Source organism: Ornithorhynchus anatinus, chromosome 2 (assembly GCF_004115215.2).
Source record: "Ornithorhynchus anatinus isolate Pmale09 chromosome 2, mOrnAna1.pri.v4, whole genome shotgun sequence".
Lineage (NCBI taxonomy): Eukaryota > Metazoa > Chordata > Mammalia > Monotremata > Ornithorhynchidae > Ornithorhynchus > Ornithorhynchus anatinus.
Window position 1 is genome coordinate 136,328,037 of NC_041729.1, and position 15,107 is coordinate 136,343,143.

General features: G+C 60.3%; 1 protein-coding gene across 1 annotated transcript; it reads right to left on the reverse strand.

The window, feature by feature from the left end:
• Positions 1-449: 449 nt before the first annotated feature.
• Positions 450-11,180, reverse strand: CHAMP1 (chromosome alignment maintaining phosphoprotein 1). Its single transcript, XM_029057987.1, has 4 exons — positions 11,026-11,180; positions 5,210-5,368; positions 2,191-3,457; positions 450-2,004 (listed from the first exon to the last, which is right to left on the reverse strand). Exons 3-4 carry the CDS (start codon positions 3,403-3,405, stop codon positions 733-735), a joined length of 2,487 nt encoding a protein of 828 aa, XP_028913820.1. The 5' UTR covers positions 3,406-3,457; positions 5,210-5,368; positions 11,026-11,180; the 3' UTR covers positions 450-732.
• Positions 11,181-15,107: the final 3,927 nt, after the last annotated feature.

Consider the following 15,107-nt stretch of genomic DNA (forward strand, 5'->3'; position numbering starts at 1 on the left):
CCGGCGGCAGGTGGCAGAGCTGCGACTTAAGAGCCCAGGTCCTCGCCCTTCGCGCTCGGTCACGCTGCTTCTCTTGCGGCCAGGGAACTCAATTTCACCGGCAGCCCTAGGACGCTGTCCTTCCGCCGCCTGCGGTAGAGAGGGACTCTGCCCTCAACGTGAGTTGGCGGCGCTGGAAAGGGTTATTTTGAAAGCTGCTTCTCAAAACTCCATCTGTTACCCATTTGTACCTTCTAAGCGCCTAGTACAGTGCTCTGCACATAGTAAGCGCTCAATAAATACTACTGAATGAATGAAAACGGCTGCTTCTCGAAACGATAAAACAGTCGGACTAGTACCTGAACAGAATCCTTTTACCGAGATCATTTTTTTTGTTTTTAACACTCACTCTGACAACCACCCTACGATTATACGGATTTACTTCAAAGAGAAGAAAGAAGTGCAGCTGATTTGGCATACCCAGTATGTATTTATTGGTTTTAAGATAGGACACGAACGGATGTTGTAAAAAACAAAAAAAACAAAACAACTTTCAAAAGTTGGTTTTCTCTAACACTACCGAGACAGATTAAACACGACACGACGGCTATACACCTTCTGACGTCTACCGAGACAACTAAAGCTATTTAATTAGCTAACTTATAGACGAACCTTCGGGAGCTTGGACAACCGCCACGCTTCTGGAGCAGGATGATCGACTTTCAAAAAGGAAGAAGAAAAAAGAAAAAAAAATCAAGTCTGCCCTTCGGACGGCTCGACGGTCTCCGCGGCCCTTTTCCCGGCCTCTTCGCTGTGACGGCTCTGGCAGTGGGTTAAATGTTTCTTGAAGCCTCTGGGGAAATTGGATTCAAAACTACAGCGAGGGCACTTCAGCAGGCTCTGACCGTGGGCCGCCACGTGATTCTTGAGAAGGGACTCCAGGAGAAAGGCCTTCCCGCAGATGGTGCATTTATACGGGCTGTGAACGTTATGTTTGTTAACCAAATGGTGCAGCACGGCCCCCTTCTTCATAGCCCGGCAGCAACAGATCTTGCAAAAATATTTTCCCTTTCCCCGTTTCATGTATTTGGCTATCTCCTCCTCGGAGATGAACGCCTCCTTCTCTTCCGTGAACTGCAGTATGTTTCTCGGCTGCTCGGGAGCGGCCTCCTCCGCTCTGCTCTCTCTCCTCGAATCGCCGGATTCCGGGTCGGCGGGCTCTCGGTCGCTCCGGGTCTCCCGGCTCTTGAGGTCGGCGGCCTCCGGATCCATCGCCCTCCCCCCGTCGCCCAGTTCGGCCTCGGAGCTCTCCGGGTCGTCCGTCCTGGGCTTCTTGGGGCTCGGCGGCACCGGGTGGTCCGCGGCCCTCCCGGCCCCGCCCGGCCGCTCTTCCTCGAGGAGCGTCCCGTCCCCTCCGTCTTCCGCGCTCTCCTTCCGGGGCTCGCCGTCGCCGGGATCCGCGGACGGCTGGGGCTCCGGGAAAAGAGGAGCCGACTTCAGGAGGTCGGGGAACGGGGCATGCTTCCGGGCCTCCGGGAAGAGAGGACGCTTCCGGGGCTCGGGGGAGACGGGCGGGGCCGGTTTGGGGGACGGCTCGGGGAAGAGGGAGGGTTTGCGAGCCTCGAGGTCGGCCGAGGGGGTTGGCCTCCGCATCTCCGAGACCGCTTTCGGGGGTTCGGACGAAGCCGGGGCGCACGGCTTCCGCGACTCGGGGAAGACGAGGGGTTTCTGGGGCTCGAGGAAGAGGGAAGCCTTCCGGACCTCGGGAGGAACGGCGGGAGCGGGTTTGGGGGGTTCGGGGAAATCGTTGGAGCCGGTTTTCCAAGGGTCCCCGGAGCCCGGAGATTTGCGTTGGTCGGGAGGAAGCTTCCAGAGTTCCGGGGACACCGGGGGTTTCCGGAGCTCTGGGGACACCGCGGGGACGGGTTTCCGGAGCTCGGGGGAGGCCGGGGGACCCGGCTTCCGCGGCTCGGGGGACGCGGGGGGTCCCGGCTTCCGCGGCTCGGGGGAGGCCGGGGGGCCCGGCTTCCGCGGCTCGGGGGAGGCCGGGGGGCCCGGCTTCCGCGGCTCCGGGGAGGCCGGGGGCCCCGGCTTCCGCGGCTCCGGGGAGGCCGGGGGCCCCGGCTTCCGCGGCTCCGGCGACGGCGGGGGCCCCGGCTTCCGCGGCTCCGGGGACGTCGGGAGGCCTGGTTTCCGGAGCTCCGGGGACACCGTAGGGCATCCTTTGCGGAGCTCGGGCGGCCCAGGTTTCCGGGACTCCGGAGAGCCCGCGGGGGAAGACTTCCAGGGCTCCGGAGACACCGGCGGAGATTTCCAGGATCCGGGGGAGGCGGACGGCGCGGACTTCCAGGTCCCGGCTGGGGCGGCCTTCCAGGACCCGGGGGACACAGACGGCGCCGACTTCCACGGTCCAGGCGCCGCAGACGGAGTCGGTTTCCAAGAGCCGGGGGGCCCCGACGGAGCGGCCTTCCAGGGCCGAGGTGAGACGGAGGGCACGGGCCTCCAGGGCCCCGGGGACACGGCCGGAGCCGGCCTCCTGGGCTCGGGAGACCCGGCCGGGGACGGTTTCCGGGGCTCGGGAGAGACGGCCGGCGAGGGCTTCCGCGGCTCGGGAGACGCGGCCGGGGCGGGTTTCCGAGGCTCGGGGGACGAAGCCGGGGACGGGCCCCAGGGCTCCGGAGAAGCGGCCGGAACCGGTCCCGGGGACTCGGGGGAGGAAGCCGGAGCCGGTTTCGGGGGCTCCGGGAAAAGGGGGACTCTCTGGGGCTTGGGGCTCACGAGGGCGGGCTTCGGGGGCTCCGCGGTCACCGGGGCCGGTCTCTGGGGCTCCGGAGAGACGACGACGGGGGTAAGTCTCTGGGGCTCCGGAGGAGAGGCGGGGACAGGTTTCTGCGGTTCGGGGGCGACGGGGACGGATCTCAGCGGCTCGGGGGAGGCGACGGGCGGCGGTCTCTGAGGCTCCGGAGAGGCGACGGGGGCGGGTCTGGGCGGTTCGGGACTCAGGGGCGGGCCGGGTCTCGGGGGTTCGGCCGAAGCCAGCGGCGCGGGCTTCGGTACCTCGGGGGAAAGGGGAGTTGTCTGGGGGGTCTCGGGAAAACGGGGAGCTTTCAGGGAATCCGTCCCAGCGTTCAACTGAGTATTCTGGTCGTTCCACTTCTCTGGCACCGCGTGTTGAGAGGTGATGTGATGATACACGTTACAGTACATCTTGCTGGTGAAGAAGCATTTGTGGCAGTGAAAAAGCTTGGCGCTCTTCTGATAAAATATGATTTTACCTAACCCGCCGGCATCCATCTCATCACAGTACTCCGGGTGAATGGTGCCCATGTGGATCTGGACGTTCTCGTAGTCCGTGCCCTTGAAACTGCAGTGGTCGCACTCCAAGCGCTCGGGCGGAGCTCTCCGGAGTTCCCGGACCGCTTCCATCGCTCGTCCGGCGACTCGGTTCCACGTCCTTCAGAAGACGACTCCGCTACCGCTGGAATAAAGCGAACGGGAGATCGACCCATCAACAGACGGCATCCGACCGGGTGCCGGGCGGCGGGTTCGGCGGCCGAGCACGACCCGGCGGCGGCGGCAGGCACCATCCCCGCTTACGAGGGGCCGGGCCTAGAAGGGGGACCTCGGTCTGAACGGGACCACTTGTCCTCTCAGAGGGTGGCTATCAAAATGCTCTTTTTCCCTCGGTCCCGAAAGGAAACCCGATTCGGTAGAGTCTCTCGACCCAGGTCCGGGTTTCGGAAAACGGACCGGCAGGTCCTCGGGGCTCGCTCTGTGGCTGGCCAACCTCAGGATCCCCTTCCCTGCCCTTCAGAAGGGGTAGGACGGTGCCCCGGCAGCGGCTCCCGGGCGGAGTTCGGAAGCTCTGGGGCACCTACGCCACCCGCCTGCCGGCTCCCACAGTTCTGCCCACCCAACGGAAGCCGGGCCAGGCGGGGCGCACGACGTTTCCGGGGGCGCGGGAGCCGGGGAATGGAGCGCGGGGCCCCGGGGCGAGCTACCGGGTGAGAAGATGCGACTTCGGGCCTCTGCGGCAGGATCTCCTAACGCCTCCTCCGAAACCCGTCTAGACCCGAGGCTCCTCCACTCATCTCCTCCTCATCCCCAGGTGAAAAATCGGAGCGGATGGGGAGGGCTACCCCTTCGGTCCGTCACGGAGTTAACCAACGCCGCGGGAGGAAGCGGAGAGATCCACGGCTCGGCCACATTTTCAGGGCCCGAGCCTTTCCCGGTCCCTAGCCCGGCTAGCCGAGCCCACCTCGGTAAAACGTGGATTCCGGGCTTCTGAGGCCGCCTGGCAATCTCCTAAAAGCGTCCCCCTGGGATGGCTGCCAGGAGGGGAGGGACGACTGAAGGTGAGCACGGTCGGTCCGCTCCTGGCTGCGGCTTGCTGCCGCCCCAACCCGGCCCCTGTGGGATCCCCGGGCCAACCTACGCCCGGGGCGGGCCACGGAGGTAGATCCAAGACAGCACCCTCCCTCCCCTCAACTGCGCCGCGCGCCGCGCCGACGGGCACCTTCGGACGAGTACATTGCGCTGAACTACGCTCGGGAAGCAGCGTGGCCCAGTAGGAAGAGCAGAGGTCTGGGAGTCAGAAGACCCGGGTTTTAATCCCAGTTCTGCCGCCTGCCTGCCGCATGAACCTGGGCGAGTCTGTGCCTCCGTTTCCTCACCTGTAAAAGGGGGTTAATTTCCTGTTTCCCTCCGCGTTAGAGGGTGAGCCCCACGTGGGACGGGGACTGTGTCCGATCTGATCATCGTGACTCTATCTACCTCGGCATTTCAGTAGAGTGCCGAACAGATGCGACAATTATTTTTATTACTAAACCTGCCTTGATGAGGCCTATCTTATCAAGTTTAATCGTTTCACATTGAGAGGTGCCCCCTCAAAAAAAAAAAACAAAAAAACCCCCACTGAGTTTCAGACACATCCATCTGGCCTAGTGGAAAGAGCACGGGCTTTGGAGTCAGAAGTCACGGGTTCCGATCCCGGCTCGGCCACTCGTCAGCTGTGCGACTTTGGGCGAGTCACTTCACTTCTCGGTGCCTCGGTTACCTCATCTATAAAATGGGGACGAAGACCGGGAGCCCCACGTGGGACAACCCGATTCCCCCGTGTCGACCCCAGCGCTCGGAACAGTGCTCGGCACACAGTAAGAGCTTAACGAATACCAACATTATTATTCATATTATTATATCACAACATAAGAACAGAGCGATGGGAACGTACCATAGATTCTTAGCCTTCATCTGTCAATTCACCCTAAAACCCGCTGCTCGGCACCAGGACGGTCGACGGCGACGGTAAAGGCGACGCCGACGATGCCGCCTCTCGACAATCCTCTCTTCCCAAGCGGACGAAAATCGAGGTTGAACCGCACCGGCGATCCTTCGCGGAAACGGCAGACGGGAGCAGGAGCCAGGGAGGTAACGAGAAAAGACACAAAGTGAAGGGACAGGTCGAAGACGGCAAGAGCAGAGCAGTCGTGCTCCTCTTTGGCTGCCGAACTGAGCCAACGCCCGTTGGGAGTCTTGACGACGCCGTCAGGTCCTCGGGATTGCCAAATGAGGGATGAAAGCCCAGGGGATTTTCAGAAGACGGCCCGAAAGACACAAGGCCGGTTTTTTGGGGTGTTTTTGCACTTCCAAGTTAGCCCCGTGGGATCTGGGCGGCAGTTCGGAAAAGACGCCGACCCGGCTTCGCCCTTCGCTTAAATCCAGCGTTATCCTTCAGAGAATGTCCGTACGGCAGCGGGCCATTCACCGGCAGATTATTGCTTTCAAGGTTTTGAAACATAAAACTAGAGGACCGACGAATTGCTGTCAAAACAGGCATCAAAAATGAAATCGGGGCTTAAAAAAATAAACCACAACTTTTAAAGACCAGGATTCAGAGCTGACCAGCGGACTAGAGGTTCTATGACTGTAGAGCACGCTCAATTCACCTGTGAGTGACTCTGATCCGCACGGACTACGCCACGCACCTTCGGGAGAGGGGTTTTTCAAACCTAGCTTTGATTTTCTCCAGTCTAAACGCTGCGTGATTCTGCCCTGGCTGGGTGACGGACAAAACGCCACTCGAAGCCCCTCTGCTGTCAGAACTCGGCTGAGGCCAGGAAAAATGTACTTTTATGGGTTCTGTGAAAACCGATGCAACGCAAAAACCAAAGAAAGGGGATGTGGATCATTTCTGGGTATATATATATATATATATATACACACACACACACACATATACACACACGCACATATATATAATATACACACATATACACACACACACATATATAATATACACACATACACACACACGCACACATATATACACACACACATACACACGCATATATACACACACGCATACACATACACACACATATACACACACACATACACATATACACACACATACACACGCATACAAATACACACGCACACACACACATATATACACACATACATACACACACATATATACACACACATATATACACACACATATACACACACATATACACACGCATACATATACACACACACACGTACGTCTGTACACTGGGGAAAAAAGCACGGCCTAGAGGAGCCCGCTCAATGTGCTCCATTATCTTATCTCCACCTCTGTTCCCTGGGGTTTCCCCGTCGTGAATCCCTTCACACCGCCCGTGCCTGTCTACATCACTTGGGCCTCCCACCTTCCGGCTCTCCAGACCCAGGAGGGGGCCCAGAGCTCACACATCCCACCTCTTTTCCAAACCAAACGTTCAGACCACCCGTCGGCCATTCCAGTTCAGCTCCGCTACACCGCAAACCTGAGGGCGGCTCCATTATCGCACCCTACGGTCGTCCTCCGAGAACTCCGCCGAGGGCGCGGCGGTTCACCGTTCCCCTCGTCCCGATACGAGGAAGAATTCCATCCACCCATTCGCCCTCTACTGAGCGCTCACCGTGTTCAAATAAGCCCACCAGGCGCTCGGGAGAGTACGGTATCACGACGGACAGCCCCCCCCCGCCCACAGGGAGCTCGCGGTCTAGACGGGGAGACGGACGTTAATGTGGAGAAACGCAGGAATAAATTACAGATGAGCGTGGGGACGGGAGGATGAGGGAAGGAGCCCGTCGTCGGGCAGGGACCGTCTCTATCTGTTGCCGAGCTGTCCTCTCCAAGCGCTCGGTACGGTGCTCTGCACCTAGTAAGCGCTCAATATATACGACTGAATGAATGGATGAAAGTGGCGCAGGCGGGAACGGGAGGAGGGCTCAGTCAGAGAGGGCTTCTTGGAGGAGATGGGCCTTCGATGAGGTTCTGAAGTGGAGGAGAGCGATCATCTGTGTGATAGGGGGAGGGAGGGGCTTCCGGGACAGAGGTAACACTAATGATGCCGGTATCTGTTAAGCGCCTACTACGTGCAAAGCCCTCTTCTAAGCGCTGGGGGAGACACAAGGTGATCAGGTCGTCCCACGCGGGGCTCCCGGTCTTCATCCCCGTTTCCCAGACGAGGCCCGGAGAAGTGAAGTGACTTGCCCAAAGTCACCCCGCTGACAATAAAAATAATAATAATAATAATGTTGGTCTTCGTTAAGCGCTCACTATGCGCCGAGCACCGTTCTAAGCGCCGGGGTAGACGGAGGGGAATCGGGTCGTCCCACGTGGGGCTCACGGTCTTCATCCCCATTTGACAGATGAGGTGACTGAGGCACCGAGAAGTGAAGTGACTCGCCCACAGTCGCCCGGCCGACGAGTGGCCGAGCCGGGATTCGAACCCATGACCTCTGGGGCTCCCAAGCCCGGGCTCTTTCCACTGAGCCACGCTGCTTCTCAATAATGATAATGTGGGCGTTTACTAAGCGCTTACTATACGCAGAACACCGTTCTAAGCGCCGGGGTAGATCCAGGGCGATCAGGTCGTCCCACGTGGGGCTCCCAGTCTTCATCCCCATTTTACAGATGAGGGGACTGGGGCTCAGAGAAGTGACTTGCCCACAGTCCCACAGCTGACGAGCGGGCGAGCCGGCATTCGAACCCACGACCTCGGCCTCCCAAGCCCGGGCTCTTTCCGCTGAGCTAGGAGGATGGGGGCGAGAGGTCGGCGCCCAGACAGACGAGACGGAGGTACAGTTAGGAGGTGAGCGTCAGAGGAACCAAGTGGGAGGGCTGGGTCGAGGTGGGAGACTGGCGCGGTGCTGTTGGTATTTGTTAAGCGCTCACTATGTGCCCAGCGCCGTTCTAAGCGCCGGGGTAGACACAGGGGAATCGGGTCGTCCCACGTGGGGCTCACGGTCTTCATCCCCATTTTCCAGATGAGGTCACTGAGGCACCGAGAAGTGAAGTGACTCGCCCACAGTCACCCGGCTGACGGGTGGCGGGGCGGGGATTCGAACCCGTGACCTCGGACTCCAAAGCCCGGGCTCTTTCCGCCCAGCCACGAGGCGAGGTGGGAGGGGGCAGGGGGATGCGTACGGGCGACCGGGACCCATTACGCGGCCGCCCAGGTGACTTCCGCGCGTGGCAAGGGCATTCACTCATTCAGGCGCATTCACTGGGCGCCCGCTACGGGCAGGGCACCGTACTAAGCGCTCGGCACGGACAATTCGGCCACAGACAGAGAGCGTCCCGGCCCAATCGGTCTAATCGGGGGGGAGACGGACGGACGGAAACGAGACGACTTCATCTCGATAGAGGGAACGAGGGGGACGGACCCCTCGTTAACAAAAAATACATAGGGTAATAAATAATCTATCCCAAGGAGCACAGGGCGGAGGGAAAGGGGGGATTAGCTGAGGGGAGGTGAAGGGGGAGCAGAGGGAAAAGGGAAAGCTCAGTCTGGGAAGGCCTCTCGGAGGAGGTGAGCTCTCAGTAGGGGCTGTAAGAAACGCCACTTCCGCTTGCCAGCTAACGCCCAAGCCCCGGTCTTCCGGCCGGGGGGCGTCACGTACCGCCGCCGTTAACCTAACGGCGCACGGAGAGGGCCTCGCTCTTCTCCGAGGCTTCCGCCAACGAGGCGGCGCGTCCTAGCGGCTGAAGCCCGGGCCCGGGAGTCCCGAGGACCCGGGTTCCGATCCCGGCCTCTGCCGCTTGCCCGCCGTGGGACCCTGGGCGAGTCACTCGCCGTCTCCGTGAAACGGGGATCGAGGCCGTGAGCCACCCACGCGGGACGGGGACCGTGGCCCGTCCGCGACCTCGCGCCTAGCCCTAGCGCTCGGTACGGCTCCCAGCGCGCACAATAAGCGCTTAGCGAATACCATAAAACTAACAAACGGGATAATAATAAATGACGGAGATGGCACGAGCAGGGAGTCGGCGGCACGGGTCCCCGGCATCCCTCTGGCCCGTGCCTCCGAAGGACTAACTGGGGAGAACGACGGGCGGGGAGAGGAGGGATTCCCAGTGACCGTGGTATCCGTTAAGCGCTCACCGGGCGCCGGACACCGTACTGAGCACCGGGGTGAGTGCGAGCAGATCGGGCCGGGCAGAGTCCCTCTCCCGCCAAGCCTTAATCCCCATTTCACATACGAGGCGACTGAGGCCCCGGGGAGCAGAGGGACCCGCCCGAGGGCGGAGCGGGTAGGTGGCGGGGCTAGGATTAGAACCCGTGACCTTCTGTCTCCCAGGCCCGGGATCTACCCGCCCACTTACGCCACGTTGCTTCTCCGTTGCCCTGCCGCGCTCCTGAAGTCTTAGTCGGAGAAGCGGCGCGGCTCAGTGGAAAGAGCCCGGGCTCGGGGGGGGGGGGGTGTCGGCTGGCACGGGTTCGAATCCCGGATCGGCCACCTGTCGGCTGAGTGACGGTGGGCAGGTCACTTCACTTCTCTGGGCCTCGGTCCCCTCATCTGTCAAATGGGGATTCGGACTGTGAACCTCCCGGGGGACAACCCGACTACCCTGTACCTACCCCAGCGCCGAGAAGAGTCCTCTGCGCATAGTAAGCGCTTAACGAATTCCAACATTATTATTATTATTATTATTATTAAGGGTGTGACCTGGAAGAGGCAATTCCTCCAAAACTATGGTACGCCCGGCACTCTGGGCTCTTTTTTATTTAACCCACCTCACCATAAAATACATCATTTCTTCCTATCAAGTTCCTCAGCTCCTTCTACTCCCTTTCTTGTACCTGCACTCTGGGAAGCGCCTAGCACAGTGCTCTGCGCAGAGTGAGCGCTCAATACGACCGAATGAACGGGACACACACGACCCTTCCCAAAATCAATGAAGAGAAGCGGCGTGGCCCGGCGGAAAGAGCCCGGGCTTGGGAGTCGGAGGTGGTCGCGGGTTCGCATCCCGGCCCGGCCCCCCGTCGGCCGGGGGGACCGTGGGCAAGTCACTTCTCTGTGCCTCGGCGACCTCGCCTGCAAGATGGGGGTGCGGACCGTGAGCCTCACGCGCGACGACCTCGCGACCCCGTACCTACCCCGGCGCTTCCAACGGTGCTCGGCACATAGGAAGCGCTCACCGAATCCCAACAGCATCCTCTTTGGCTCGGTGGAAAGAGCACGGGCTTCGGAGTCAGAGGTCATGGGTTCGAAGGCCGGCTCGGCCACTTGTCGGCTGTGTGAATTCGGGCAAGTCGCTTCGCTTCTCGGTGCCTCGGTGACCTCATCTGTAAAATGGGGATGGAGACTGGGAGCCCCACGTGGGACGACCTGATTCCCCCGGGTCTACCCCAGCACTTAGAACAGGGCTCGGCACATAGTAAGCGCTTAACCAGTACCAACATTTAATTTTAATTTTTTTAATTTTTAATTCTTTGGCGGGGAACGTCTCTCTCGTTTCGTTTACGCGCCGGCGACGGATTCAGAGTCGAGGTCGCTCCGCTCCGGGCCGACCGAACCGGCGGACGGAGGAGACCCGGGTAGGGAGAGGAGAAGATTCTCCCCCGACCGAGCGCCGAGAGAGGGGGGCGGCTGGTGGCTTTCGGTCCCCCGGGTGACCGGGACCGACCGAGTCCCGGCTCTCCCTCCTTGCTCGACGCGTCTGTTCCACGGGACGAAAGCGGTCTACGCACCGACGCGGGCTGCGGCTTCTCCAGCGGGAAAAATCCAACCCACCTTCGCTCTTCCCTTTGGGCATCCCGGGTCCCTTCAAAGCCCCTCTGACTGGAAACCGCTCCGAAGGCTGCCGCTCTGGCTGAGCTGTAATAATAATGACGATGATGATCGCCGTACTCGGGAAGCGTGGCTCGGTGGCAGGAGCCCGGGCTGGGGGGCTCGGGGACGTGGGTTCGAATCCCCGCTCCGCCGCTCGTCAGCTGTGGGCAGGTCACTTCGCTTCCCCGCGCCTCAGTGACCTCATCTGGAAGGTGGGGATTAGACTGGGAGCCTCACGTCGGGACCGTCGCATTACCTCGTATCTCCCCCGGCGCTTAGAACAGTGCTCTGCACATAGGAAGCGCCTGAATACCACCATCATTCTATCTTCTGATTCCCGAGCCCGTGCTCTTGCCGCCGGGCCATGCTGCCTCTCGGTATTGGTTGTGATATTCTCTCCCGGGATCGATAATCAGTGATAAAGGAACTAGTAGTCAAGAAATCCGCCCCAGGTTAGCGTCAGGAAGACTTGCTCCGAGGAGCCCGGAAAAAGTCGTGAAATGGGCCGCCGACGGCCACAAATATACCAACTGTCGACTCTGGGGTCGTTCCAGCGGCGACGTACGGGTCCGAAAGCTGGACGGGGAAAAAACGGGAGAGAAAGCACATCGATTCCTTCGGCATGCGGGGTTGGATAAAGGATTTCCCGAATCCCACGGACGGCCCGAAAGACAAACCAATGGCTCTTGGAGCGAATTAAACCAAAGTGGTCTTCGGAAGGCCAAACGACTCGACCTAGACGAGCGTATTTTGGACACACAATCGGGAGGACGGAGTCTCCGGAGAAGACACTAATGCTAGGAGAGGTCCGGGGAAAAGGTGGCAGAGTCGGACCGGCGGCTGGACGGACGGAGACCATAACGACGAGAACCGAAGAACCGTTAGAAAGGTCGCGGATTACGGCAGAGGACGGGACCTTCTGGAGAAAGTATACCCGTGGAGTCGCTATGAATTGGAAAAGACTCATCGCACCTAACAGAGAGAAGCAGCGTGGCTCAGTGGCAAGAGCCCGGGCTTTGGAGTCAGCGGTCGTGGGTTCGAATCCCCGCTCGGCCGCTCGTCAGCCGGGTGACTCTGGGCGAGTCACTTCGCTTCTCGGTGCCTCAGTGACCTCATCTGTAAAATGGGGATGAAGACCGTGAGCCCCACGTGGGACGACCTGATTCCCCCGTGTCTACCCCGGCGCTTAGAACGGTGCTCGGCACGTAGCGAGCGCTTAACAGATACCAACATTATTATTAATAATATTAATTTGTTACGCGCTATGTGTGGGGCACCGTAATAATGATGTTGGCATTTGTTAAGCGCTCACTATGTGCAGAGCACCGTTCTAAGCGCTGGGGGAGAGACGGGGTCATCAGGTTGCCCCACGGGAGGCTCACAGTCTTCATCCCCAGTTTACAGAGGAGGAAACTGAGGCACAGAGAAGTGACGGGACCTGCCCGCAGTCACACGGCTGACAAGAGGCAGAGCCGGGATTCGAACTCATGACACCTCTGGCTCCCAAGCCCGGGCTCTTTCCACTGTAGTAAGCGCTGGGGTGGCCACGAGCAAATCCCGTTGGCCACAGTCCCTGTCACGCATGCATTCACTCAATCGTATCCACTGAGCGCTTACTGTGTGCAGAGCACTGGGCTAAGCGCTTGGAATGGACAATTCGGCAAGAGAGAGAGACGATCCCTGCCTAACGACGGGCTCACGGTCCCCGTCCCTTGTGGGGCTCCCGGCCTCCATCCCCCTTTTCCCGGCCAGGGAGCTGAGGCCCGCAGAAGGGAAGTTCCTTCATTCACTCAATAATAATAACGATGGCCTTTGTTAAGTGCTTGCTAGGTGCAAAGCGCTGTTCTAAGCGCTGGGGTGGATACCAAGCCGTCAGCTTGCCCCACGCGGGGCTCAGTCTTCATCCCCCTTTGACGGATGAGGGAACCGAGGCCCGGAGAAGTCAAGTGACTTGCCCGAGGTCGCACGGCAGACCAAGGGGGGGGGGGGGGAGCCGGGATTCGAACCCACCACCTCCGACTCCCCAGCCCGGGCTCTTGCCGCTGAGCCACGCGGCTCCTCCCTCGTATTCCACTCATTCGTTCTGATGGTGTTTATCGAGCGCTTCCTGTGCGCAGAGCACCGTACTAAGCGCTTGGGACGGACGGTTCGGCAACGGAGAGGGACTACCCCTGCCCAACGACGGGATCGTTTAGTGAGCGCCTCCTCTGTGCAGAGCACTGTCCTAAGCGCTGGGAAGGGACAACTGGGCAACAGAGGGAGGCCACAGGTGAGAAGGGGGAGTGACTTGCCCAAGGTGGGCGAGCGGGGGGGGGGGGGGGCCGGGCAGCGTGGCTCAGTGGCCAGAGCCCGGGCTGGGGAGTCAGAGGTCGTGGGTTCGAATCTCACCTCCACCACCTGTCAGCTGGGAGACTCTGGTCGAGTCACTTCACTCCTCTGGGCCTCAGTGACCTCCTCTGCAAAATGGGGATGAAGACTGGAAGGCCCGCGGGGGACCACCGGATGACCTGTTATCCCCCCCGGCGCTTATTACAGTGCTTGGCACCCAGTGAGCGCTTCGCAGACACCATCATTACGACGACGAATGAATGGCGGGGCCCCACGGGGGGACCACCTGATGACCTGGTATCTTGGCAGCTTGGCTCGGTGGAAAGAGCCCGGGTTCGAATCCCGGCTCTGCCACTTGTCAGCTGTGTGATCGTGGACAAGTCACTTCACTCTCTGTGCCTCGGTGACCTCATCTGTCAAATGGGGATAAAGACTGTGAGCCCCACAGGGGGCAACCCGATCGCCTTGTATCCCCTCCAGCGCTCGGAACAGGGCTTCGCACATAGGAAGCGCTTAACAATTACCATCATCATCCCCCGGCGCTTAGAACAGTGCTCGGCACGTAGTGAGCGCTTAACAGACACCACTATTATGAGGATGAATGAATGGAGGGGCCCCACGGGGGACCACCTGATGACCTGGCACCTCCCCCAGCGCTTAGCACAGTGCTCGGCACATAGTGAGCACTTAAGGGACACCCTTAGAGCAGCGCTCAGCACATAGTGAGCGCTTAAGAGACACTACTGTGATGACGAATGAATGGAGGGGCCCCACGGGGGGGGGGGTGTCACCTGATGACCAGGCATCTCCCCCAGCGCTTAGCACACTGTGAGAGCTTAAGAGACACCCCTACAACAGCGCTCAGCACATAGTGAGCGCTTAAGAGACACTACTGTGATGACGAATGAATGGAGGGGGCCCCACGGGGGGGGGGTGTCACCTGATGACCAGGCATCTCCCCCAGCGCTTAGCACACTGTGAGAGCTTAAGAGACACCCCTACAGCAGCGCTCAGCACATAGTGAGCGCTTAAGAGACACTACTGTGATGACGAATGAATGGAGGGGGCCCCACGGGGGGGGGGGTGTCACCTGATGACCAGGCATCTCCCCCAGCGCTTAGCACACTGTGAGAGCTTAAGAGACACCCCTACAACAGCGCTCAGCACATAGTGAGCGCTTAAGAGACACTACTGTGATGACGAATGAATGGAGGGGGCCCCACCGGGGGGGGGGGGTCACCTGATGACCAGGCATCTCCCCCAGCGCTTAGCACACTGTGAGAGCTTAAGAGACACCCCTACAACAGCGCTCAGCACATAGTGAGCGCTTAAGAGACACTACTGTGATGACGAATGAATGGAGGGGGCCCCACGGGGGGGGGGGAGGGGTCACCTGACGAGCCGGTAATAATCATCATCACGAGAATAGCGACGATGGTGTATTTGCTGAGCGCTTACTCTGTGCCAAGCACTGCGCTAAGCGCTGGGGCGAGGCGGCGGAAAGGCGGGGCCCAGGACCGACCCCGGGGGGAAGGGAAAGGCGCCGCTCCCCGCAGCCCCCCCCCGCCCTCCCCCGCCGCCGCAGCTCCTTACCGGCCGTGAGGCGCGGGTTGGGAATGTCGGGAATGCCGGGAAGGGCTGGGAAGGGTCGGGAATGTCCGGGAACGACCCCCCCCCGCCCCTCCTCCCGGGCCTCCCCCGCCCCAATGGCGGCG

Coding starts and splice junctions, on each gene's coding strand:
- CHAMP1 (XM_029057987.1), bottom strand. CDS start 3,405: ATGGAAGCGGTCCGGGAACTCCGGAGAGCTCCGCCCGAGCGCTTGGAG. Junction 2,005..2,190: donor TCCGCAAAGGATGCCCTACG/GTGTCCCCGGAG, acceptor GAGCCGCGGAAG/CCGGGCCCCCCGGCCTCCCC.